The sequence below is a fragment of the Parus major genome, chromosome 1A (genome assembly GCF_001522545.3).
Source record: "Parus major isolate Abel chromosome 1A, Parus_major1.1, whole genome shotgun sequence".
Lineage (NCBI taxonomy): Eukaryota > Metazoa > Chordata > Aves > Passeriformes > Paridae > Parus > Parus major.
Genome location: NC_031773.1, coordinates 57,715,480 through 57,743,123, shown reverse-complemented (window position 1 = coordinate 57,743,123; position 27,644 = coordinate 57,715,480). Strand labels below are relative to the sequence as shown.

Below are 27,644 nucleotides of genomic sequence, written 5' to 3'. Positions count from 1 at the left end.
AGGTCCCTGGGGCTGTTGTTAAGATGCACGTGGCGCCCAGTGCCACGGTGCAACTGACGCGGTGGCGAGCGTTCAAAGGTTGGGCTCGCTCATCTCCGAGGTCTTTTCCAGGCCCAAAGCTCCTGTGACTCCGTGGGTGCGGGCTTCCCACCCCTCGCCCCGCGCACCCCGGCGCCGCCTCGCTCCGCTCTCGTCTCCGCGGCAACCGGGCGGACCGGGCGGGGCCGCGCCGCCCCTCAGCGCCAGGCGCGGGGCCGGCCGGGCCGCGGCGGGCGGAGCGTCCCGGGAGCGGCGGCGCGGGCAGTCCCGGCAGCTCCGGCCCTTCTTCCCCGCGGTTCCCCCGGCGGCCCCGCCGGCTCCCCCGGCGCCATGTGCGAACCCAGCAAGCAGGACATCGCCGCCATCTTCAAGCGGCTCCGCTCCGTGCCCACCAACAAGGTAAGGGGCCGGGCCGGGCCGGCGGGCAGCGCTCCGCCGCGGTGACACGTCGCACAGCCGGCGGGGCGGGGGAGGCGCGGGGCCCGCAGCCCGGCGCGTCCCGCCCGGGACAGCAGGGAAAGGCCCGGCGGCTCCCCGGGGTGGCCGTCCCGGGAGCGGGGCGGCTCTTCCCAGCCTGCCCCCCGTCCCTCCGGCCGGCATCCCGCATCCCGAAGGGATCCGTCCTTGGGGAGGGAGGTGCGGCCCCCACCGGGTGCCTCAGGTCCGCTGAGCATAAAAACAAGTTCCCAACCAGCTGCAACGTTGAGTGTGTGTTGCCTTTTTGTTTTTTTCCCCTCCTGTTTTTACTGTCCAGCAAAGTGGTACAGACATTTAGGCAGTGGTAAAAGTTTGTTGGTTTTTAATCTTGCTGGGCTTGTCCCGTGCTCAGGTGGCTTTCTCCGTGGTGCGAAGGTGTTGCTGTAGTGTCCATTGCCTGTGGAGGTGTGGGCTGGGAAAGGTGGCTGGCCAGGTGACAAGTGCCTGCAGCTGCTCTGTGTCGCTTGTTTGTGTTGGCTTTGCGATGTACGCTGAGAGTATACGTGAAATATACACCCACCAGGAAACTTCGGATTAGCGTTACGGAGAAACACGTTGGGTTTGTTTTCTGAGACTAGGAATCCGGATGTCTGTCTCTGGTCCAAAACTGACTTCCACTCTGTGAACGCAGTTCATTAAGACTGCACAGGTCTGGTTTCTCAAAGCAGAGCTCAGAGATGAACACTCAGATTCTAACAAAAGTATTCTTAAAACTTGCCTTTGCAATGGGGTGAAAAGTTGATCAAAGAAAGGTCCTAGTCCCAACAACGAGGGTGAGAAAAGATCTCTTACAAGCTCCTGAAATTCACTGCCACTCTACCTGAAAATTTAGTAGTTTAGGGCTATTGTGATACTTTTTCTATATTGGGATCACAGGAGAAATAGAAAGTACTGCCCCTGCCTGGCAAGCATGGGGTGCCTCGGGCAGTTCCCCTGTGCTGGACTCCTTGTTACTGTGTAGATTTGATCAGGTGGATGTGGTACCTGTGGTTGCTCAGGTGTATCTGTCTCCCCGTGTCAGACGCCACATAGAAATTCAGTGTTGACACAGCAGTATTGGCACAATGTGTGCTGCCACTCACCGTGGGCCACTGGCAAAGAAGTGGCTCAGGCACAGAGAACTCGATAACAATGCAGTGGTGCCCGGTCTGGTCGACCTAAGAAGGCAGAGAGGGAGAGTGGAAAACATCAGCTAAGGTCTCACAACTCTCCCGTGCCTGTCTGTCTGACAGTTCTCCTGAAGTAAAAGTTGTTTCTTCCATCAGTTTCTCCTCTCGTGTTTTTTACCTTTATGTTTGTTCCCGTTCCGTTGTGTTCTTCTCAAGCAGCCTGTCTGCCCCTTTTATTTGTAAGGGGTTTTTTTGGTGGGGAAGAAAGACATGGGAAAATGCAAATAATGAAAAGGGTTCTGGATTAAAAGCTTAGTAATTTGCTTTAACTGTGCTGTTTATGGGTAGCGTTTGGGAAGGTCTGCTCTAAGCAGGCATGTGCATTTACAATGTTCTGGGTGCTCTGTGGTAGTTCTTAGTGCATGTGAGCTCAGGAAAATAATTCTCATTTAAATAAATGCAGTTTAATTTGTGGGTGATAGTGTGTTGAAAGTGATGCTTGAATAATTGTCTTGAAATTAACATCTGTAATTTCATGTTAGCTCCCTTTATGATGAGGTTTTGAGTTCTTGGTGTCTTTGAGGGTTACATAATGTAGAACTGCCTGATGACAGCAGACTGATCAGCTGCCTGATGACTTAATAAACATGTTACACTTATTAAATAGGATGTATTTTGTACCCATAAAAATGATCATAGTCCTTAAGCTACTTGATACTGTTTACTTGAGTGTTTGAGCTCTACGGCTCAACCCTTTCAAAGACTTGTGCACTCAGGCTGTGCTGAAAGTCTCTTCTATTCTGCCATAGATCTATTCCTCTGAAAATGTTGTTTTCTCATTCTTTTCCACCTAGTTCTTTTCTTTGGTTGATGATGGTATTCCTGTCTTTGCTTGGACTCCCAGCATGTTGTGCCGGTGGTTTATCAGTAGCTTAGTTTTGTTATTACAGCGTGTGTTTGGGAGTGGTCTGTGTTGGGTTTTGCCACAGGATGGGCTCTGCTATCTTGTGTCCCTTAAGTCATGTTGAGATGATGACACTTCCAAAACGGGCAGTCCTCTTGCCTTCCCGTGGCCAGCACTGCAGTTCCCTCCCTTATGTTGGCATTCCTGACCAGGTGGCTGCACTCCGAGTTGGCCCTGCCTTTGCTCTGAGTCCGTGTGCCCATGCAGAGCTGCTTCCCAGCGGGATCAGCAGCTGGCATTATTAGTGCTGATGCAAGAGAAGAAGGAAAGCGTATCTGGGGACAGTGGCTGGTGACTAAGAGGAGCTGCTTGGGTTCAGATCAGCTTGGCTGTGTGGCACTCCTGACCTCAGCCGGGTTGGTGTTCAGGCAGCTGGATCCACAGCCTGGGAATGGCAAGGTGTGGATCTGCCCTGGGGCTGGAACCCTGTTCCAGTGGAGGTTCAGAGTGCAGAGGCTGAAAGTTTCTGTGTAACCCTGATCTCAGGGATAAGTGCTCTTGCTGAACCCACTCACCGCTTCTGCTCTTGCCAAAAATAGCATTTCTATCAGCTATTTATTGCTGCATTTCCATAGCCAATGTCAATATTTAATTAATTTATTTATTAATGTAGGTGTTTTGCGCAAGGTGGATGTTTTATGATTTATTAACTGCTTGCTGTGGGTTATACCCAAATCTCTGTGTTTGCTCTTGTAGAGACATCTCAGTTACGTCTTTGGCTGTGTTTTTCCAAAGTGACTCTTACTGAATCTACACTGTGGAGTGTCTCAACACAAAATAAACAAAAATCATGAAAATGTATTTTGAAAGCACTAGGTTATTTAAGCCTATACTTCAAATTTATTTTTAATCAATATTTTAATATTTTAGTTGCACCTAAATCTGCACAGAAAATACAATTTGTCTGTTTTTAAAATGGAAACAATTTCATAGTGTGGCTCTGAAATTGATTTCAGTTTCTTCCCCCTGGTTCTTAAAAATTATGTGATGGGGGAAGCACTTTAAAAATTGAGAAAATGAAGCAAAATTAATCCAAATGTTAATGAAACATGCATCTATTTATATTGGCATAACATTGATGGAAACAGGAGCTCCTCCTTTGCTTTCAGAAGAAAATTGGATATTCCTGCTTTCATCTCAGTCCTGAAAGGTACATTTTTATGCCGCCTGAATAGTCTCACAGGTATCTGGTAGGGGCTCCTGTGTAACACTGAAGAAACTGAGCTGTGGAAGCCAACTCCAAGGTGATGCAATTGAATTTCAGATGTTAAAATTACAAAGTGCTCATAATTGGAGGAAAGGAAAGGGAAAAGAAAAGAATCTTCAGGCATGTTTATGATGGAACTTTTAAAGACATGAGTGGTTTTTTTTAACCACCCACTCCAGATTCTGGTTTCCCATTTGTACTCCAGGGAATTTCCACAAGACTTCCACCTGTAAGTCAACTTTGCTCTCCTATATCAGATGTGAGACCACAGTTGCTCTGTTTGCTTTAGTTTCAAGCAGAATCTTCTCTTTTGTTGTCCCCATCCTCTTTTGGCCTTGTAAGAAAAAGCCTGAAAATTGTCAATTTAAAATGAAGATGAGTCTCTTGTATTTTAAGGAGCTGCTTCAAAGAATTTGGGGAAAAAAAAAACCAAAACAAGTTCTGACTACTTAAGCTGTGTGTTGTCTTAGAATATGGCATGCATGAAGTCTTACTCATTCTTTTTCCCCTCACCCCCTGTGTGCCATTCCACCTGAGCTTGTTTCAGGGACTCCTTCTAGCCCCTCCTGTTGTCACCCATTCTGTGTTGCTTTCATTTCTGCTGTATGCCAGTGAATGCCCCATTTCCACATGCAGAAGTGGGACATGTAAATAACATTAATAAGTATTAGGTCCCTGTTGAGAGGGAAAGGCAGGACTTGCACATGCAGGAGCTGTGATCTCCATGATTTCTGTGTGTGTTACCAGTCATTACCTAACTGCAGCTCACCCTTAAAGTGTTCAGTTGTTGGAAGAGTTATTGCTGAATCTGCTGGTGAGCTGTGCTTATGCTTGATAAATTTGGAGTGCCCAAGCTAAATAGACCCACATTAAGCTGAGGAGTTTAGCCTTAAACTACTCCTAGGCATGCACCTGAAATTAATTTGGATGGATGATGGGTGACATGACTTGATCCCAGACTCAGGGCTTGTTTGACTGTGTATGTACAAAAAAAGAGAGACAAAAATCTCTCTCCAGGTTTACAGAGGGAGTTTCTGGCAAGACTCCTTAATTTTATTTTTATTTTGTTGTTCAGCCTGGCAAGGAGGTGCTGGAAGCTCTGTGGCCTGTTTATGATGTTCCATATGTTCTCACCTGGCTTGGAATAAACTTTATTTTTCATATCTGCATATAGCTAGAACTTCCATTGCGATCTGAGGATGCATTAAGTTTATATGAGGTTGTTAAAGGATAAAGTTGCAAATTGGAATGCTGTCAGTTTGTGTTTAAAAGCTTATCTCTCTGTGGAGTTACTTCTTATTAGGTGCCACTGGGTGGATGCTTTTGCTGTAAAAAGGCTTCTCTGCAGCCTTTTTCTTTTACCTCTGAAAAAACATTGATCAGATAAAGACCTGTCATACAGGAATAGATGTGTGCACATGGCATTAACTCTGAATAGCTGTTTATGTTTAAAGTTGTTGTGTTTCTTGCATTTCATAATTGATTTGTATCAGATAATTTTTTCTGGTTCTTGCTTTCCTTGATCAAAGTGGCACAGAATTCAGAATAGCTGAAAAAGGGCTTCATGGTCTGCTGACCTGCAAAGTGTATGACACACACACAGACACAGCTCTTGCTGTTTTGGCTGAATGTTAGAGGTCCAACGCGGTGTCAGAGGGAAGGAAATTCCTGGGTTTGTCCATGCAGTAATTGTGGACCTGGTTGCTTTTTAACCAGTGTGGCCCAGACAGTGGGAAGGCTGATGTGGCAATTGGTGAATGATGAATCATGCAAATATCTGCAGAGGCTGCCTGGATAAGCAGTGCTCAGAGGCCTTCCTGACACAGCTGGATTGCCATGGCTTGCCCTGAAGGTCAAGGTTTCAATATAGGAAAGTAGATAATGATGGCATTAGTCCTGCTGATAACCTTCTGGGGACTCACAGGTGCAACATGAGGAGAGCCTGCCTTTGGGGAAATATTTCTTAACCACTTTCCTATCCCAGCAGTGCTGGAAGCGCTGTATTAAATGTGTGTTTGAACTAGGCTGATGTGGGTTCTCTGACCTGATTTCTTAACCTGTGTACAGTGGTTAATTTTGGAAATGGGGAGGCTGTAGTTTGTGGGCAGATTGTGTAACTCCTCTTTAGATGCCTAAAATTAGGATACATGGAGTTGTCATGTCAACAAATGCTGTAAGAATGAGTTAACAAAGTTAGATCACTGCAGGGGTGTTACATTGACTTGTAATACAGCTCTAAGGCCTGGTTATGCTTGACTCCTGTTACTGATGTTTGCTTTCTTTAAGGTATGTTTTGACTGTGGAGCAAAGAACCCCAGCTGGGCAAGCATCACCTATGGAGTGTTTCTCTGTATCGATTGCTCAGGGACCCACCGGTCCCTTGGCGTTCACTTGAGTTTCATTCGGTAAGTATTGGTGTGTTTTGACAGTAAAATTCATCTTTTAATAGTTTTGTTTGTTCACAGACTTGCTCAGAGAGGGAAACCCATTCTTCCTTCAGCTTCTGATTCAAACCTTCTTAGTGTTTGTGTTGGCTTTGCTGATAGCTTCTGATCTGATAGCTTCTTGGGAATTGTGTTCAGTTGCTGTCTTAGTTTCCTGAAGCAGCTCATTGTGGTGGCACCTGAATTCTACCCTTCCAAAGCCAAACTATTCTGTGGTTCTAGTACTTGGATAGTGCTCAGGTAGTCAGCTGATGCAATAAATCTGCACCCTGAGTTTGTCCTATTCCAGGTGAGTGTCCCAGCTGCTGACTCAGGGCCTTTTGGGGTCTGATAAATAACTACAGATTACAAAAAAAAGGGACAGGGGGTTGGAGAGAAACACTTGGAAAAAGAACAGAAACAGAGAGTTTTTTTAATGGCTTTGGTGGTAACACTAAAAACATTTCTTTGCATTTAGGTCTACAGAGCTGGATTCCAATTGGTCCTGGTTCCAGCTGAGATGCATGCAGGTCGGAGGAAATGCAAACGCTGTACGTACTCCCTGGTGTTTGCTTTGCATGTTGAAGCTTGGTAATCTTGTAATGTAAGCTTGGAGAATGTTCTCTGTCCTTACTGCCTCTCTTTCTGGAATTATTTTTATTTTTCCAGTCCTTTTTTTTGTTACAGCACACACACACAGACACACACACACACCCCCATCTCTTCTTTTTAAGAATTTCTCTGTCCCTCTGGATGCTGATTTAATCCTCCTTTCTTGCAACTTCTCCATTTTGGTGTAGTCTGAAAATGTTTTGGTTTTTTTTTCTTAGAAGTCAGTGATGAAAATCACTGAAAAGGTCAGATCAGATTCCTTGTCAATGTCTAATTTAGACAGCTGCTCAAAGATGGCTTATAAAGGAAGCTTATGGGCCCCTTCCTGTGACCACCATTCCTTCCATGTCTTGTGAAAAAAACATGCCAAAACCCATGGAACTGCCAAAAGTCACCTTGGAGTCAAGATCTAACTTCACCTGAGTTAGCACTGAAGATAAGATGTGCTGCATTGTTGTGGGGACTAGCAGTGTCATGGTTTGGGCCAATTCATATTGGCTGTTACTTTCAACTTGATTTTTTTATGTACTTACACAATGTGTTTGTAAATTGAAGTTCTGTTGACAGCTGTCTAGTTCTCAATCTCCCTTTTTGTTTTCTTTTGTAAGCTCTTTGGCAATCTTTTCACAGCTTTTTCCACAAATAACTGAGAGTGCTTCCTTAAGTTGGCCCACCCAGTGTGGGAACATGCAACTTCCAAAAGCAATTTCTATTTTTCTTCTAATTCCCTGGATGCTTACCCTGTATATTTTTTCATTTGTGCTTGGTCCTTAATGTTGTTTCTATAAGAAGCTTTACCCAAGCTTGTTTTCCATGGTCTTTTCCGTGACAGTTTTAACCATCTTTCCTTAAGTCTTTAGGGTTTTTATAATTTTTTTCTTATTTACATACAAAAAATGCTGAGTTTAGGGTCATTGTTACTTATCTTCCACTTCTGTATTTTCCAGTCAAATATTTTTCTTTGAATTTGGCATGCATCGAGTCACTGTCTCAGGGTTACAGATCTGAGCAGTTACATGGTATCTTCTTCCTCTTTTTCTTCTGTCTGTCCTTGCCAAGTTATTCCTTTCCATGTTAGTGCTGCTGTTATATGAATGTCCTCATCAAGTTTCTGTTATACCACTGAGTACATAAAAAAAAATCACTGTTTTGACTAATGAGAATAGGGAGATTTCATGTTAAGAACAGTTTCTTTTTTAGCCAAATGATTAAAAACTTTGATTAAATTATATAAATTGTGCTATGTAAAGGGTTTGAGGCAGTTGGAAAGAAGAGATGGCAAAGTCTGAAAAAGTCTTCAGTTAATCTTAGAAAGTCTATTAGTGGAGGAATTACAATAAACCTTAACTGTTTGATTTTGTTGGGTTTTGTCTTCCTGCTTGGATGTCACTGTTTCCTATCATATGTTGTACCAAGAGGTGCAATACACCCTCAGCAATTCCCCAAGTACCTTAGGTTCTCAATGGTCTGGTTTGGGTTACTTCAGAAGATTAATACCTGAAACTTGAAAAAACAGATTGTTAAATTGTCTGTACATTGAAGTAAAATTAACACTTTTCTTTTAATGGCACTAAAGAGCCATTCCCTTTTGGTTCCAGTCAAATACCAAATTCTAGGTTTACTTACTATTGGCTAGAAGCACTGCTAGATTAACATCAATCATTTGTGTTCTGTAATTGCCTGATGATACTGAATCCTGGCTAACAGTGGATCCTGAGCTTCCTGGTGAATTTTAGATAGCTAGAAAATCCAAAGTGTTCTTAGCTCCTTGTGCTTTCAGATCACAGCTCTATGGTAATTGGAATTAGGGTTTCTAAGAAGCTTCTCTAAGTGCCAAGTTAATAGTGTATATATTAACATGCAGAAATGCACAATCTTCATTTATTCATTTTATATAAACACACAAGCCTATAAACATATCTGGGCACAACTCTTGCTTTTGAAGGAGGACCACTTTTGTACACTCATTTTGATACTGTTGAAATTGATCTCCCCAGCTTGACAGAGATTAATCCAAGCAATGCCTTTTAGAATATTAGGAATGTCCTGTGGAGCACAACTACTGGCAATTAATTTTACCTCTTCCTTCCACTTTATCACTTAATTTCAGATCAAGGATTTTTTTGTAAATGGTGGAAGCTTGCATTTGTATATGCTCTTATAGCATCACACTGATATATTGGGGTTTTTTTCTGTTTTTATTTATATGTAAAGAAGTCCCCAGAGTGGAGTTTCCTTTGTACTTTGCAGATTTCTTAGACTCCATAACTTAAATTATTAGATTTAGGCTGGGAAGCAGACTAGTTTTCTGCATTGCAATGTATCTTTGTGTCAAATGACATTAGCTTTTCAGTCTGTTCTGACGGCATTTTCTGTGTTCTGCTTCCCAGTCTGCTTTTTTCCACCAACATGGGTGCACAACCAATGACACCAATGCCAAGTACAACAGTCGTGCCGCTCAGCTCTACAAGGAGAAGATCAAATCTCTTGCAACACAGGCCACGAGAAAGCATGGGACTGATGTGAGTAGTGTGTGTCCTGAGGCCAGGAGATTCCTGAAAAAACTCACTTTTTTCTCCCTCTAAAGTCACTTTACATTTCTGATCAGTAATCATTTCTAATAGAAAAGGTTATCAGTCTTCAGATAATGTGGCCATTTCTCCATGAACCATGTAGTGGTTTTATCTTTACTTCTCTGAAATTGGATATCTAGAGGAGTATAGCATGAAAAATTGTAATGGAATTAACTACACACTGTGTGTGATTTAAGTGGAGTTTGTTTTGAACAGGTAGATAATGTATTTTTTTGTTTTTTCCCTACAAAAATAATATTTGGGAAATTAGTGAGTTGTGAAGAACTTGCTGTTCTCTATCAGAAATGCTGAGGCAGTTCATGCAAGCTGTCAAAACATTGTAAGGTTGCTGACAGAAGTCAAGCAAAGTATCCAGAATTGATTTCTGAAGTGTTAGATTAAGTTTTGACAACAGTTCTCTTCTTCATACACAGAAAACATGTTTTGATTGTTTAATTCAGGTTGTTGAAGTTTGGGACTGGTTCATGTAAAGTTGATCAGATGAGTGGAAATTAAAAGCAAGAGGGCTTGATTTTTTTCTCGTATCACTGCATCAAACACCATGAAATTTAATGGATCATTCTCAAGTATTCATAGTATGGACAATATAATTCACACCACTAAGTTTAGAGAATATTTCTTTTGACTTAAACACATTTTACATCTTAAGCTGTTTATTAAGTATAATATACTGTGTGTATCTAAGTTTGTGGCAAATTTCCCAAATGACTCTTTGAGGAACTGTGATTATCTTGTTTCAATTACAGATTCCATCCAATTGTTTGATATTCACTAAAATATTTACTAAATTCACTAAATATTTAGTGAATATTTTTAGCTGTGCACTGCAGACTTAAGGAATTATGTGCTATTTAAATTACTGAAGTAAATTATTCAGATGGTTGCATTTAGTACCAACCATCCCCTCCCCTGTCACATGGTAAAAAATTCCTTTTCTGACTTACTGAGGACGCTGATTGTTGAATGGTGAAGTGAGCTTGTTGTACCTTCAGTATCCTTTCTGACAGAGATCATTATTCCTGCATGGAGTAAGAAGAGCTGTGAGAAAAGATTTGTCTGTGAGTAATCTTGGAGTGCAGGCCACAGGTTGGAGCCCTGTCCTGCAGTCCTGTGGCACTTTGGGGACCCCAGTCCTGAGATCTGCCTGTGCTCAAAGCTCTTGGCTGGTCCACCAGAAGCACAAGAAATATGTGTGGATTTAATAAAAAAAGGAATGTCATCTATTGAACATTGGATAAATTTGTATGGAAAAAACACAGACAAGAAGAAAAGTCATTATGTTTTTAAGCTGAAAACAAAACAGAATTCTTTTAAGATTAGTGCATTGGGAAAAAATATATTCATGCAATTAACCTGTAAAATTTTGTCTCTTAATTTCAGCTGTGGACAGATGGATGTGGAATGCCACCAGCATCACCTCAAAACAAAGAGGAGGAAGATTTTTTTGCATCCCATGCTTCTACCAAGGTACAAATTACCTGTCTAATTCTTGTTTGCTTTCTAAACACTTTGGTTGACTGTGAGCTCTGTGGTGGAGATTAAACCCTGAAAGAAAACTTTATAGAGAAAAGGTAGGTCAAGGAGTTGGTATTTATCTGCTTTTCCTTCTGTGAGTCTCAGAATTCTTCCTGGATGTGAACCACTTTCTAAGATGATCATTTTAAATGACCCAGATAGTAGCTAAACGTGGAATGAAAATCTATTTTTTTGTAGACATAACAATTCCACTTGGAGCCAGGGTTTCTTACTTGGAAGTGCTCTGATATAAATATACTGTGTTGTACCTTGGGTTTTTGATCAGCAAAGTGTAACAGTTCTTACAACATTTGTTGTGACCTGGTCACAGACCTGCCTGTTGAGGGGAATGTGTTTGAAGTGAGTGGGAGGATGCACCAGGAATGTTGCTCACAATTAAAAATGAAGTGAAAGATGAAAACAGGAAACGCGAGAGCTTCGGAGGTGTGGTGATTATATTTAAGTAAATCATCCAGCATACAATAAATAAATCTAAAGCACAGTTATAAATGCATATTATTGGTTTTGATGATAAACATAAGGTAAACAAAATTCCTGAGAGGAGAAATAAAAGTATTCAGGAGTGGATTGAAACTACTTGCTTTTAGTAAAGGTAGGCATTTCTTGTAATTTTAAGAGCTGCCCTTCTGAGTACAGGTTTTAATCCTAAAAGCTGTAATCATAAAAATTCAATATTAATAAACCAGTGATGCTTATGCAGTCTTTAGTTAAGTGCTCATATTTATTTGCTGTATTTTCTGTGCACTTTTGATTTTGTGGGGTTTTTTTTCAAGGCAAAGGATACAGAGTGGGTGTTACCAGAACCAGTTTCTCTCCAGCAGAAAACTTCAGAAAACATTTCAGAATCCTGTGAAGGTATGATTGGTTCTTTGTTAATAATAAGTTGCATTTTTTTAATATTATCTTAGTTTAGTCTCTTTTTTTTCCCTGTTTTAATAGTTAAATAACCTAACCATGCTTAATAACACAAGAATTTGGGGTAGCTGCTGCTCTCTTAAGTGACTGGGAAAGCTGTGATGAAAATACCACATTATGGTGTCTCTATCAGAATATCAGAGCCTTCTGATATTCTTACCCTTGTTATTCCTTATCTTTTAGGACCAGAGCATGGACCAAGTGTTGATGGCCTTAACACATCCCCACAGCCTGCATTAGGTAATGAGTGCAAGCAGCAAAAGAGAGCAGTAAATGTAGGAAACCCAAATATCCCTTTGGACAAAGAATGCCTGCCTGGGAAGAGCTGTGGAAATAGATTTTGCTCTCTTTTCAGAAATCTGAACATAAAAACTTGGACTGGAAAAATCCTGTGTTGATAATGCAATACCTTCAATCACCAGGCTCTTATACTTAACAGTGAGCAGTTTATCATACTGTGAGTAAGGAAAAAAGCTGATGGAAATAGAATAGAGTAAAATACCTCAGTGATTTGTCACTTTGAGACTTGTCCTGGAGGACCAGGTTTCTGAGAATGAAGTGTTGATTCTCAGCAGCACAGAGGTGGTAAAGAAGTGCTGTCTGGGCCTGTTTTGATACTTTAGGCAGGTATGGTCATCATCACTGTTTTAATTTGGTTTGGTTGTTTTAGAGCTGAGGACTGCAAAAAAGTTCACTGGATGTACTTCCTGCTTTTCTCATTTGTATCTCTAACATGTTCTCCTAAAACAAGTGCTTTTCTTGGTTGGTTTGGACATGACAAGTTCTGTCTTGAGGGAAGAATCTCTGTTCTGTTTATGCCCCTTTCCACACAAATTTCAGCTCAGAGTAGCTTTTCTGTGTGCACAGGCATCCAGTAGGAGCCACTTAAAATGCTTGTGATGTTTTGGGTGAGATGTAGATATGTTTTATGTGTATCCCTGGTGGGTTTGAACACAGCCAATGCCTTTCTAGACAGGAGAAAACTCATCTTGGAAGTGATATGAGGTCAGGTGGATCTCAAGTCTGATTCAAAAGAATAAGTCCTGCTTTCCTGTTCTGTTTATTAGCAGGAATCTGCAACAGATAACCGAGCAGTAGTTTCATTCTTATTGCATATTTTCAAGAGATGCCAATCAAAGGTAGCTGCCCACATTTTCTTGGATATATTCACAGCTCTGTTGTGTCACTTGGTTTAGTATCTCAGCCCTCAGTGTAGAAAGACAGTAAAATAAATGGCAAAAACTATTTTGAGGTTGATGTTACAGAAATTTTCTTCTGCGGTTCTGGAATAAATAAAAATTGTCTGTTAACTAATGTACATTTAATTCTTGCAGAGAACACCACCTTCATAAAAAAGAAGCCAAATCAAGCTAAGAAGGGGGTAAGTATACCCATGAGAATTTTTAACTGTATTATAGGTCATTTATTTAAAGATAGTTTAAAGATAGTTTAAAGATAGCTTACAGACTTGATTCTGCATGGGGTCTTAGCACTTTCTTAGCATCTGGTCTCTGTAAAAAGGCAGGAAGAGAGTTTCGTGTCTCCAAATGATGGTTCAGGGCACAGGAAGACTGAGGAAGGCAGCCCAAGTTTTGAATGTGTGGCTGTTGCAACTCAAGGAACAGCACTAATAGTCACCCTAATGCCAGCCTAATTGTGGGCTATCAGGTGGCAGCTTTTTTACAGGGAGTCACTCCTTTTAAGTCTGGGCCACTGTAGAACAGAAGATTTTGAAGGTTTATTGGAGCAGATAATTTAGATTAAATCCCATGATTTTGTGCTCCCACTAGAAGACCCTAATACCCGAGAGGAATTTTTTATTCTGGGTGGTTTGTGCAGATCTGGTCCCTCCCAGTGAGAACAACAGAACTGGGCTGACAGGTGCAGGTACAGTTTGTGATCTGTGGGTGTGTGGCCTGGAGCTTTTACATTAAGGCTTTAAAGTAATAAAAAGTGAAGATAAATGCATTTTGAATTTTATTGTTGCTGCACTGTTGCAGGTGAGGAATTAAACACAGAGGAGACTAAGAGCAGCAGTTTGAGGGCTGGGCCACCATCTGAGTCAGCACATTGTATCCATATTTGCAGTATTAAGTGTTTTATAAATCTGATAATGACTCCATTCCAACGAAATTTATTATTCCTATACAGCAAAAGAAAACAAAGTTGTTCTGTGTGCTATATTTATTTGAGCCTGACAATCTCTGAACAACTAAAACTCGAATACTTCTATTTTTTTCTGTGGGACTTCACTGCAAAGCTAACTACATTTGTAAGTACAATTAGCAGAAGCAGAATTTTGAAGTCCAGAATACAGAAAGAAGTATTTTCCCTGCTCCAGATTGTTCTTGCTGTCTGCAAGGACTGCTCCGAGACAGGGTGTAGTGTTTGCTGTTGTTTTCACATCTGGCTGTTGAGTCAGCTGAGGTGGCTGTCTCAGTTATAATATTGGGGCTTTTGGTTTTTTGTTTTTCAATCATTCCAGCTTGGTGCCAAAAAAGGTGGTTTGGGAGCCCAAAAAGTGAGTAGCCAAAGCTTTAATGAGATTGAAAAACAAGCACAAGCTGTAGATAAAATGAAGGAACAAGAGGATCTTCACAGTAGTAAGAAAACTGAGAAGGAAGAGCCACTGTGAGTATGAATTAATTATATAATGGTAAGCCATGAAGCCTAATTTAATGAGCTAATTGACAGCATTTTAAATACTACCATAGATTAGCATATGCCAATAAAACTTCAGTCCTTAAAAATGCCCAGACTTGGTTAAGGTGAGCCAAGCAGTAATTCTCCCAGTGCCCTTTTTTTGGCCATTAAATATATGTTTATACAGTTGATGAGTTACTGTAGAAAGTTAAGTGTTAAGAAGACTCTTGGCTCTTGACATTTTTTTTATCTCATGCTAGGTACCTAGTTTATTTTGGTTTGGTGCAGTGAACTCAGTAATATTGAAAACAGTCTTTCTAAGAGCATAGGGAATATTCAGCTTAACTTGTACTTAGTGGGTAAGAGCAGAGGAAGTTTAAATATGTCTCTAATTGCCTGATGAAGTTTTCAGCTGATTTATGCTGGAACTGCCCTCATTTTCGCCAAAACCCTTTGAATAATTCTGTCTGAGGCCTTGAATCTGTTGGTCCACCTTAATTAATAAATACTCAGCCCTAAAGCTCAGAGGGTGCTGTTCCTGATTCCTTCCACATTCCTCTGCTATGTGCTTTTGGTTTCTAATATTTCATTACTTGTCATCAACATTAGACTACTAAATAGTTGGTTAGTTTGCTGTTAACAGAGCTTAACAGCCTGTCAGGTGCTAGGGAATCCTTCCTATAACCTTTTAAGTTTTCTGAATTATTACATAATTACAAGATCACTTTTTGATTGTGATACCAAGGTGTTTGGTCTATAATCTCCTCCCCATTTCTTTTGCTCACTTTTATGTTGTCCTTGCAGAGATGGATGTTTTGGTTCCATTAAAAATGCCAATCACAAGGGGATCATTTGAAGTGTTTTAAGCACAACATCATGGTTCTTGGTGATTGCCAAAAAGTACCAGTGGAGAGACTCTGAAGTAAAAACTAAATAATAAAAAAAAAGGATTCTTCATGTATTATTATTCTTTATCAATATTTTCTTTGATTGTATAATTTAGTTTGGAAGAAAGTCCCAAGTAGTGTCTTGGGTTTTGTGTCAGAAATGTATAAATCTAAAGATCCAAGCCAACTTTTATTGTAAGTTCTGCAACCTTTCTGCAGTAGCCAAAACTCTCTAAAAATGCTTGTAAACATGAAGGATGCACATACACCAAGTTTATGGATCCAGTCCCAGTGGAGGCAAGAGATCTGTATTTCCCTGAGATTATCATTTGGGAATTTTAACTGTAGGTGGCAGCAGATGCCAAAATGAAAGGAAGGGTGAAGTCTGCTAAAACTGCATTTGATTCAAACTAATTTGTGTGGTGGCTTTAATTTTAAAAGCTTGAGTAATAAGCTTTACTAAATTAATTCAATAAGACTTTGTTTTGTGGCAGGAATGGAAATGATTCTTTTGTAGTTTAGTATTTAGAGGGAGGAAGAGTTCTGAGACTTGAATCTTTAAATGTGATTTTTAAATTTGTACACAATTTCCTTAGCTTCTGCTGAGCAGTGAAAATAATAGGGGGCTGAAATTACTTCTAAAAACTTGATCCGTATTCCTATTTGTTTTAATCAACAGCAAATACAGTTTTGATGTTAATAAAACAGATTTCCTGAGAAGGGCTGCTAATCTTACTGCTTAAAATTCTGGGTCGATGTTTTCAGTTATTCCTTTTAGTTTTGCACCACATCTAATAGCAGCATCCTGAATTTCATTTGCCTTTCTTCTGATAGTTCATCTGTACTTCATGCCAGTTGAGACTTATGAATTAAAATATTGCTGAGTTGCTCTTTAAAATCAAAATTGTATCCCTTTTGACCTGACAAATTAAATTTAAGCAGTATTTCTGCAATTCTGTAATCAAGATGAAAAACCTCAGTCTCTGCTGCACTGGTGTGACTGGAAAATACTGAGATGGTTTAGAGGTAAGGGATAGAGACTTAGCTGAGCCCAAATATGCCTTAAGGGAAGACATTAAAAAATACAGTGCTACAATAATTATTGTTAATGTTCTGCTGATCATTCAGTGTAGCATTGGACATTTCTCTGGTAACTGTGGTTTTTTTTTCTAGTGTGTCATCTTTAAGGTTGGCCTACAGAGATCTTGATATTAAGGCAAGAGAAGAAACCTTAAACCTCTCTGGTAAGAAGAAAACAGAACTGGAGAGGCTTGGCATGGGATTGGGCATCAACAGGAGGTATGTGAAGTTATGGAAACTGACTTAGAAATGCTATGTGGTTTTATGCACTTATCCCTTATTTTACTCAGGAAATGAAGAAATGGACTAGAACATGTTATGGAAACTTGACAATATCAGCAAAAAATCTTCTCTTTGTCAAAGGGAAGCTTCTGGTAGATTTAAGTTCTAGCCTGCCAGACAGAGGTCAACCTAGATTGTGTTTTCCAGGTGTTAGAACAGACTTTGTGCTCAGAAGTCCTGTCCCTACTTGAGAGAATGACAGTTTTCCAAGGGTCCTTTATTTTAATTCCTCTTTCCTTAAATGTTTGTATAGCTTGCACTTTCTCAGCAAGCTTCAGAAACTAGATTTGGGCTTTGATTTTTTTTTTTTCTTTTATGGTGTGGGTTTTGTCATCTATTTACATGCTTGTTTTCTTCCTGTCCCCAGTGGCATTTCTCACTCAGTCACCTCAGATATGCAAACAATAGAGCAGGAAACACCTACAATTGCAAAGCCAAAGAAGAAGTACATGGATGATGTGGAAGACTCTTACTTCTCTTCTAGCTCAAGGTATTCTGTAAGCTTTTGATTTTGGATGGGTCCAGAAGGATGTGCAAATGCCATAATAATATGCACAGTGTTTTTGAAAGCTGAGATGAAGGCAGTTTGAACCTGTGTACACACCCAGCATGTTTTCAGGGGACATCTGAATCAGAAGAGTTGTGGAAAAGTTGACTTTGCCTCAGTGACAGATGGATTTGTGAAAGAGGGGAGGCAGCTTTGTTGGGAAAGTGGTCTGAACTTTGTGTTTGTAGATTCCGTCCTGTCCAGTCTAGTCTCTGCTTGCACACACAGTTGCCATGTAAACTTTTATTTGCTGTATTCAAAATCCAGTGAATATTTTATCAGAATGTCTTGTGTTCATTCCTTTTCTCTTTCTTTCTATTATCTTCAAATTAAACAAGCATTGAAGTCTGATATTAGATGTACCACAGTTGCATCATTCTCTGCATGCCAAATACAAAAACTTCAATCTTTTTGAGGTATTGTGCTGGGTGTGTTGTGTGGATGTCTGCAGTCCTATTTCAGAGACTTTATGTAAAACATAAAATGTTAAGCGAGAAATAATTGAGATGTTTGTTATCAGAGGATGAATGCAATGCACACTATAAAATATTGCTCTTGGGAGAAGAAAAATAATTTAATCTTGCAGGCACTAATTACAATGAACCAGCTTTTTCTGGACTGAGAGACATAAACAGGTGCTTTCATAAACTGCCTTTATTGCATCCATGCCACAGAAACATGAGAAATTGTACCTAATTGTAGACAGACAAATAAAAGCACAAAGGCTTTTGTGTCACTATTTTCTAGTGCAGTCACTGCAGCAGAAATACAAATGTGGGTCCAGGAAAGTGGCAGCAGTCTTGTAAAATAAAATGTAGCATTTCAGTGCTTGCCTTGTTTGCTCCCTGGAAAGAACTGTTACTGCTCTCAAATTATTCATCAGCTACCAGCAGGCAAAGGATGAATTATGGAGGAGGCTTTTTAGTGTGTTGTGGTTCAATGATTAGAGGATAAGTTGTAACCTGGCTGTAATTGTAACCCTGCTGTTGTTGTTCTGGTTCGAGCTGGGAGAATCCAGTTGGAGTTGGTACACAAGTTCATTCTCTTTAAAGAAAGAACAGTCAGATTTGGACTTGTTAAAGGTATTATTATCCTTTATTTCAAGTTGAGACTTTGAAATAGAGGCAAAGTAGCTTTAGCATCATCTTAGTATATTTTGCCCAAAAACAAAATAGTCATACTGGGTATTAGAGTGGTTATAAATGAATTAAGCAAGCTAAAAGTCTCAAGGTTTTTACATAAAATTCAAGCCTCTGAAAATCCTGAATTTTGATGTTCTGCTTTTGCTACAGTTAATGCAATCTTATTATCATCACAATGTAAAACTTTATTTAATCTGTTAAATGCAGTTTTTCTCTCTTCCCCCACCCCAAATACTGAAGAAGTATTTTGCAAAGCTGCAAAAATGTGAGAGGGAAGGTTAGAGAAAATAAACACTTTTACTCAAATCAGCTCATGCAGCCCCTGCCCAATGCCATGGTTTTGGTGGCCATTGTGAGACTGGAAAGCTTCAAATCCATAAAAACACCTTGATTGTTTGTTATTATGGAATTAAAAAAAATTGCTGTGGGTTATATTTGCCTGTCAGGAGAAAGGCTCCTGCTTTTTGGAGATGTTCATTCCAAATCTGTCCCTCCTATTTTCCGTGCTTGGTGCTGAGACTTTGCTGCTGCAGGTGTTACATTTCTCATAAACTGCAAAATCGAGTGGCCTGACCATTCATAGTGCAAACATTGAGAACTTTCTTTTTTAAGAGTATTTTTCACAAAATGCAGGGGCAGGTTTTAATATCCTGTCTTGTTGTACTAAATGGTTCCATTCTCCTATCCCCCTGTGGTTTTGGTCATCTTTCTCTCCATCCTGGTCATATCCAAACTTCAGGTAAATTTCTTCAAGCACAAAATCTTAATCTTCAGCATTTTAATAGGTTTTTGGTGGTATATTTTTATTTTTTCAAATACTTTCCATATATGCTGAAATATGTGTAGGTAATAAAAAGAGGAAAAGATCAAATCATGTACCAGAATTGACAAACATGCTTAATTTTTTTCCTTTTATTTTGTGTTTTCCCTGCGGTTTTGATGTGCAAGAGAAGATTGTCTTATTAAATTCAGACTCGCTTTCAAGAAATACGTTTTTAGCATTTAATTTTAATGAATTGTGCTGCAAAACTCATGAGTTCTTAGTATTTGGATTAAAAAAAATACAGAACCAGAAATAATAAAGGCTTTCCTGCCTGTTTTGAGCCATTGGATTAAACAGTACAAAGCTTCTAAAGCAGTGTTGTGAAATCCAAATTATTCTCACAACTGACAGCTGTAATTTTGGTGAAAATGTACTTGCTAATGAATACTTACAGCAGTCATTATCTAACAACAAATAAATATATTCCCACTTTTCAATAAGTAACAAAGTTCTGACTTTTCAACAGGTTTTTCTTTCTTTTATTCTAGGTACTATGATTCTTCAGATTTGAGGAGCAGCACCTTCTCTAAATGGGATGACAATTCAGATGCTTTTTGGAAGAAAGAAAATAATAGTAAAGACATTGATATATTGTTAACTTCAAAAAGCACAGGATTTTCAGACAGGTACCTCAAGAAAACCAAACAGATTTTTGTCCAGAAAGCCCAAGTTTTAATGTGATTTGGGTCATGGTCATAGTAGTGGGATTTTCTTCAGTCTATAAAAGAAAAATTTGGCCAGAACTTCCATCAGCAGTCAAGAGATCTCCTGACTGAATTTCTTTTGTAAGCTGAATTTCTCACATTTTAAGCACTGTCTGTTCTGCTCAGAGATGTTCGGTGCATGTACTGGAGGTAATTCCCAAACACTTTCAGCAAAAAAGGAAGTAGACAAAAGATGTGGGGAGAAACTCAAATATTTGCCCTGTTCTGAACAAATACCTGCTTTGTTTATTGTGTGATGAATCAAAGGAAACCTTGTTAACAAATGAAAATTTGGGGTGCTCAGTTCTGAGGATGGAGGTACTGGAGACACAAAAAACAAGTCGGATTGTGATGATAAAAAAGTATATTTTCTCTATGACAACTTTCTCTGTCAATCTTTGTAACCAAGTAGAAAATGTAGAAAAGGGGGAGGTTATGTGCTTGGTTGGTGTTTTCTGCCTGTCTTCTTTCTACTTTAAATCATATTTTTCATTTACCTGTACAATAGAGTTGGAGTACTTAAGTACTTCTTGATTCCTTTCATTCTGTCACGATGTGAATGAGGTTTCTCTCCCTGAAGCAGTTTGTTGTCCTTCCAGGCCTGCATCTCGGCGTAAGCCTGAATATGAACCTCCTGCAAACACAGATGAGGCACAGAAAAAATTTGGCAATGTCAAAGCCATTTCATCAGACATGTATTTTGGAAGGCAAGATCAGGCTGATGTAAGTAGGAAACAGTGATAAGTATTTTTAAGTGTTAAAATATTCTATGGCTATAAAAATGGTGTTCTTGTAAGAGAGAAGGCAATCAATAGTTAAAATTTGTAGAATTAGTGAGCTTATAGAATTATGTCCCCTTGATTATTTGTTTGATAGAAATGTACAAATTTCTGATAATTTAGAATTTAAGTAATTGCAGTTGCACATAGAACCATACCTCCATCATTCTTCTTTCCTGGCAGAAGTGGTAGACTGTGATTTAGCACTCCCGATTTTTGATAGAATCAGGCTTAATTTGTTCTAAATACCCAAACTGATGCCAACAAACCACTGCTGAAGCCTCTTCCTGCTGTGTATTTGTTACATGAAAACATCATTAATGTTGTAAAGCTAACCAAGTAAATAAATAGTTGAGTGAATTGCAAGGAGCTGAATCAGCCTAGGAAAAAGAGATTAGTATTGTGCTGCATTTTGGAGGTGGGATACAGATTTTTAATGAAAATCTAACAGTGTAAATACTAATTAAAAGTATAATTACTGTTTGCAGGGCACTTGGAAAAAGATGACTTAAAAGTGTCATGTGGTTGGAAGAGTCAGCAGGACTGCAGTGCTTTCCCCTCTATTTCACTCTTTGTAGTTGTTTTTAATGGTTTTTCAGCAATTGTAGAGTAACTAACAGTGAGTGGGACCCTTGGGGTTTCAATGATAAATGTCACTCTTGGGTGACAACTCACAAATGAGATGGTGGCAAACTCAGTGTAAGTGGTGTGAAGATTGAAATGGGCACGGCTTTCAGTATAGTCCAGTTCTAAGTGTCTGTAGTCTCTGATTATCTGATGTGACCTCAAAAGGTGGCAGCAAGCTGATAAAATCCTTTTTATTCTCAATTCTTTTCCAGTATGAAGCAAGGTCTCGGCTAGAAAGGCTTTCTGGAAGCACATCCATAAGTTCAGCTGACTTGTTTGAAGACCAGAGAAAACAACCAACAGGTACATATCAGAGTGAGAAACTGGAGCATGTGGGGAGTGCAGGCCCTGACTGCTTCTAATCACAATCATTGTGTTGTGCAAGCAAAATGCTAATAGCTCCAACAGGGACAGCAGGTGTGGTCACTGTTTAAAAATTAACCCCTTAAATCTCAAGTTCTCAGTTTTGATTCTGTAAGTTCAGTATTTTATACTGGGGGCGTGTGTTGCAAATAACAGACTATTTTGTAAATAACATGTATCAAAGGAAAACTGTAATATTTTCCAATGAGGTAACACCTAAATGTAGTTTCAGTAGTTTGAGTAGTCTCAGGTAGTTTTTTGATCAGTTACCATGAATAGCTCATTAGCTGTCATAATTATACTGGATCTAGGAAAAATCATTAATAAAATGTTAGTGGACTTGAAATTCCCATGTAAACTGTTGCATGACATATCCATTCAGTGGGATATTTGCTTCTGCCTCTGGCCTTGCAAAATTATTAAGGAAGATCTTCACTTGGATTGTCTGTTTCAAAGATTTGTTGGAACACCTCACACTGGAGAGTGTTGTTCATCAAATCAGGAAGGGAGAAAGATTAGATTGAGTGAAAAGAAGTCCCTCAGGTTATTGAAAATGTCTGTTTTCTTTCCAATGCTTCTTGGATTGTGCAGTGATGTGCAATGGAAAAGGTGGCAAATACTGGAACATTCTATAGGCTTAATCAGTTGAGTTTCATCCCTTAGCTTTTGAAGAAATTGGAAAAAGAAGAGTTAGAAGAGTTACTGAAGAACTTGAAATCTGTGAGTAATTATTCAAATAGGCTGGAAAAACAAACAGTGTGCAGCATCTGATTTCACTTTGGAAAAGTAGGAGGGAAAATCCCCAAAACACGTGACTGTTTAATTTTGATGCCCAAAGCAAGTTTGAATACACTGACTAGCAGAGAAATAACTCCTGTTACCAGTTGCTTAAGACCAGGGTTTAGGAATTTGAAATGTGAAAAAAAAACTTGTCAGAAGAAGATATGAAGCAAAAATCCCAGTAAGTTGCTTTAGCTACTTGAAAGAGTCTTTGCAGCATGGTGTCATAAATGAACATTTTATCAAATGTACAGAAACTTCCTTTCCTGCATGTCTCTGCTACACCCCTCACCCCAAAAACTGAGGGGTGGCCATTCTTGGAGAAATGCTACTGCACTGACAGTTTGTCTGGTGTGGAATTAATGCCCAGAATATCATTAGTTCCATAAAATAAACTTAATAACAACACTGTCAACAAAAACACTACTGTAGTTTTGGAGTCCTTGCTGGGATAAAACATCCTTTGTACCTAAGGTTGTTTTTATGAGCATTTATGAGATGTCAGGGTAGAACAGTGTAGGGCTCCTTGTTTTTGTACAGAATGCTGTAGGGAGGTTTTTAACCAAAGAAGGGGCTGCAAGAAAAAGCCTTTTTGTATTATTTCAAAGCTGATGCTTTTGAAAGTCAAGTGGCAGACTTGGTGCCAGTTTGCAAGGAAACCACAAAAAAAGGAGTTGCTTTTCTGCCTTCTTCAGACCAACCAAACTTAGCCAGCAAATGATAGGGAATTCTTGTGGCTGAGAAGTGATTAGAGCTTCTCAGGTTATTTATATCTGCAGCTTTTATTTCTGTGACTGATTTTAGTAACAAAAATGCCTGAAGCATTTGATGAGTGGAACAGATAGTGAGGAAGTCCAAATTACAGCTCAGAAATAGGGCTGTGTGAGGGAAATCTTGGAAATAATTTATAAAGAGGATCTATAATATCTATAAACCCATGCTGGGTTGAAGTATTGTAGTGGGAAGTTCTCTGAATGTTACAAGGCATCTGTGCTACAAACCAGCCTCTTGTCATAGGTAAAACAAATTATCTCCAGGGTTGTCTGTCTCAACCTATTGATGAGGCCTTTAACTTCCCAGGACACAGGAGCTTCGTGGTCCCTCTCTTTCTCTCTCTTCCTCCTCCCCCCCCCCATTCAAAAAACTAAAAGGAGTCTCCATTTAAAAATGGTTTGATTTGGGATGGTTACTTCCTGGAGCCCTATTAACTCCTGAGATCTTTGGGGTGACCTCACTGTGGCCTTGCAGTGCCTGAAGGGAACCCACAGGAAAGATGGAGAGAGACTCTTGACAAGGGCCTGCAGTGACAGGACAAGGGGCAATGGCTTCACAGTGACAGAGAGCAGGGTTAGATTGGATATGAGGAAGAAATTGTTCCCTGTGAGGGTGGTGACACCCTGACCTCTGGTTACCCAGAGAAGCTGGGTGCTTGTGGCTGCCCCAACCCTGGAAGGGGTCCAAGGCCAGGTTGGAGAGGGCTTGAAACAACCTGGGATAATGGAAGGTTTCCCTGCTTGTCACAGGGGATCAGAATGTGATGATATTTGAGATTCTTTCCAACTCTGACCATTCTGTAATTGACTCTGTGATCATGGTTCTGTGATTCTGGTTTAGTTGGATTTGTGCCTTTGACACTATCCCATATTTGATATTAAGGTATGCCAGTAATTATTTTCACCAGTGAGTGGGTGATGGTAATTGTTGTCATGTTAATACTTAGCACGGAGTTAGTTTTGAGTATAATTAGAGTAATTAATTAATTATCTTTGATTTCTGTTACCTTTAGACCTGCACTTTCCATAATAACGGCACACCTAATTCTGTCCAAAATATATTGACTTTAAGGAAAGCTGGATTGCCAGCATTATTCTGGAGTTTTAAAACCTAATTTATTTGCATTTACTGTAATTTCTATGGATTTTTCAAAGCCTCAGATGTAGTAAGGCAAAATGTATGTGTTTATGCAGCATGGAAATCACCACTCTGCAAGCACACGAATAGGGTTCATCACTTCAGCCACCTCTGAAGTGTATTCATCTTCAAATTGCAAGGGGATAACAGCTGTTGAGGATACAAAACAGCCTTGTCACAGCCTGGAAGAACAGAATAAGTCATCTACTATCCAAACATGAATTGCTTTGCTGGGAATACAGAGTGTAGAGGATGACACTTGGGTGGAATTATGAAAACCTGCAAACAATCCAAAGGAAGATGCATTTAAGACATCAAGATCTCTGTAGTGCTCCTAGTCATACATTGTGCTTCAGGGAGAGAAAAAAAAGGTTAATTTTAATACAAAATTCTGTTTCCTCCATGTGTGTGTTCTCCTTTTAGGAAGCTACAATATTACCAATGTCTTGCCTTCAGCTCCTGATATAGCTCAGTTTAAACAAGGAGTGAAATCTGTGGCTGGCAAACTTTCTGTCCTTGCTAATGGAGTCATGACATCTATACAGGTGAGTAGAAATGTCACAATCTATTAACCATCAGTTGAAGTCTTTCTATATGGATCCTGCCACTGAATTGCCATTAGGGAGAAAAGAATAAATTTGGTTTTGAGTTCCGTAGACTTCTCAAAGTAGATGCTAAAGCACTGGTCAATTTTCTGAAAGTCTTGAAGAATTCAGCTGCTATTTATTGCACAAATGGAAGTAAAAGTGATTTCTTTCCATGTAAAAGCTACTCATATTTGGTTTGTTATTTTTTACTTTTCTAGGATCGATATGGCTCCTAACTGAAGCTAAAGAAGGATTCCTCTTCAGGCACACAAGTAATCACTGCTGATTCAAATGAAGGTTGCCTTAAGACTGATGATGTTTTTACCTGTTTCTTAGTGCAGATTTCTGACTCAGCCTCTTCTTAGTGCTGTTGTATCTTTGCAGAAATCTTGCAGCAACTTGTTACATTGCATATACTTTTTCTTTTTTCTTCCTTTCCAGTCTTTATTTCTTAACAACCTTACTGTTAGATAAGCTGAGAGCTTTATTTTATTACTGGCTCTGTCTGTGAGGCAGGAAGGAGAAAGGAGATGTGCTGTTTAGTAGACTGTAGCAAAATATACATTTAAATTAAACCTGTGCTTGCCAGGAAGTAAAAGCTCTTGAAGTCATTTATTGATGTGCATTAAAATGGTGGGGAATTAGTGGTTTAAAACAGTATTCCAGCTAGAAGGTTCTGTGCTTAGATGTGAATGTGGAGAAGTCAAAACGTGGTAATACTGAATAGTGGATTTCACCTTGTGGGAATAGTCTATTTATACCTAGTTTTGAAAGTTACAAAAAGAATTGCAATATAGAATCCTTAAGTGCTTTTTAAAATTCTGTATTGTGTAAAAAATAAAAAATAAAAAAAACTTGAAATCTACTAAGGGCCTAATAGAGTAGTTAATTAAATACTTGTTAAAATGTTTAGTACAATCTTAGATTTTTGATAAATTATCAATTATTGAATAAGGAAATAGTGGGGCTGTGTTTTAGACAGTCTAGAATTTATTGCTGATGACATCCTGCATAAAAATTATTATGACCTTAAAGGAAAAACTTTACAACCAAGAATGAATTCAAGTTAATTCTGTTCTGTAATTTTCTTAATTCAGATTTGTAAACTGCTGATATCTAATAAAAACAATTGCTATAAACTCAGTTTTGAATCCAGTTTCTGTGTGTTTTCATCAGTATCCAGCTTTCTAAACACTGTCATCTGTATTCTGTCTATACAGTGGTCTGGTAAAATTAGCCTTTAGTTTCAGGTAGTCAAACATGCAATCTTACTAAATTGTTGTAGTGATTTAGAAATCTAAACACTAAAGTTGGGGTAGAAAATAAACTACTGAACTGAGATATTGTGTTAGATACCGTTAACAGTGTAGCTGTATTTGGGATTTAATTTGTACCTGCCTCCTATCTAATTCCCACTTCTGATAACTTCTGTTCTTGTGGCTGTTAGGTTTAGATTTATTGATTAAATTTATTCATCAAGAATTACCTTTCTTTTTTAAGAGAGTTCCAAGATGAGCATTTGTGCTGCCTAATGGTACAGCTTTGCAATAACAGATATGCTTTCCTACCTCCTTTCCCACCTTATAGAGATTATTTTGGTAACATTAAAAAGAAAAATAAAATAGTGCTCAGGGCATGTTTTGGTTTTCCCTAATTACAGGTAGCAATTTTTGGCCTTCAAAGTATTTTCCATTTGAGTGTCCACATGAATTTATTGCAAATAATCAGTGATTATGATCTACTACTTGGAGTTGTGACACACAAACAGCATCCAGACTTGCAGAAGAGATGCTCCTCCAGTGTCTGGGCTGTATATTCAGACATCTAAGGATGCATGCAGATGCTTAAATTAGAACAGGGGAGGGTTAGGAGGTGTAGTTCTGTCCCCTCTCATGTCTCCTCATTTGTAACAATTTGTGACAAATACACTGCAGTAATTGTGTCCTGGTTTTATGCATTCTTGCATACCACTCCTAGATGGAAAAATACAAATATTTATCTATATTTATAAATGCTTTTGTGACAATCTTCTAAGGGAGACTTGGCATTGGTCACCAGTTGTGTTTTGTTGCACCTCTTTTTCCCTTAATTCCCTCTTCCCACCATTCCGCATCATGCTTTCCCCAAAAACAGAAGCAGCAAGTGTGAACCATGCAAATTAAGCTTCCCTCTTAAAATCCTGTAAGGGGAAAGAGGGTTATTTAATACTTTATATTTCAGGGAGTTTATTTTTGATGGTTGAATTGTCAGAGCTAAAAAAATGTTTAAGCATCAGAACGACAATTAATTCTGTGTCCTGTATTCTCCTGCCCCAAGGAAGCTGTGAATGGAATCTTGTTGCACTCTTGATTTAATGCTGTCATTCTGGTCTGCTCCACATCAGTTTGTCCCACTGCTGGGAGAAGTAATTCCAGAGCCATTCAAGATATTTTTGCAGTGTAAGAATGAGCTGGGTGGCTCCCCAGCACAGGAGACTGCAAGTGTTGGTGTAGCTGCCTGTATTTTCACGCTGCTGCTGTCCCGCTCAAGCCAGAGGAGTCCAGCTGTTGCTCTGAATCAGGGCTGGAGCTGAGTGCCACCTAAAACACTCTGTGCTTCTACAGAAGTCAGGAC

The 27,644-nt window shown here is 39.4% G+C and overlaps 1 protein-coding gene across 1 annotated transcript; it reads left to right on the top strand.

The window, feature by feature from the left end:
* The first annotated feature begins 276 nt into the window (after nucleotides 1-276).
* On the top strand, nucleotides 277-26,174 carry ARFGAP3 (ADP ribosylation factor GTPase activating protein 3). Its single transcript, XM_015628923.3, has 16 exons — nucleotides 277-438; nucleotides 6,083-6,201; nucleotides 6,698-6,770; nucleotides 9,222-9,353; nucleotides 10,806-10,892; nucleotides 11,735-11,816; nucleotides 12,060-12,116; nucleotides 13,211-13,257; nucleotides 14,362-14,507; nucleotides 16,580-16,705; nucleotides 17,136-17,258; nucleotides 19,769-19,906; nucleotides 20,584-20,707; nucleotides 21,603-21,693; nucleotides 24,868-24,989; nucleotides 25,250-26,174. The coding sequence occupies exons 1-16, from the start codon at nucleotides 370-372 to the stop codon at nucleotides 25,265-25,267; spliced, it is 1,554 nt and encodes a 517-aa protein (XP_015484409.1). The 5' UTR covers nucleotides 277-369; the 3' UTR covers nucleotides 25,268-26,174.
* Nucleotides 26,175-27,644: the final 1,470 nt, after the last annotated feature.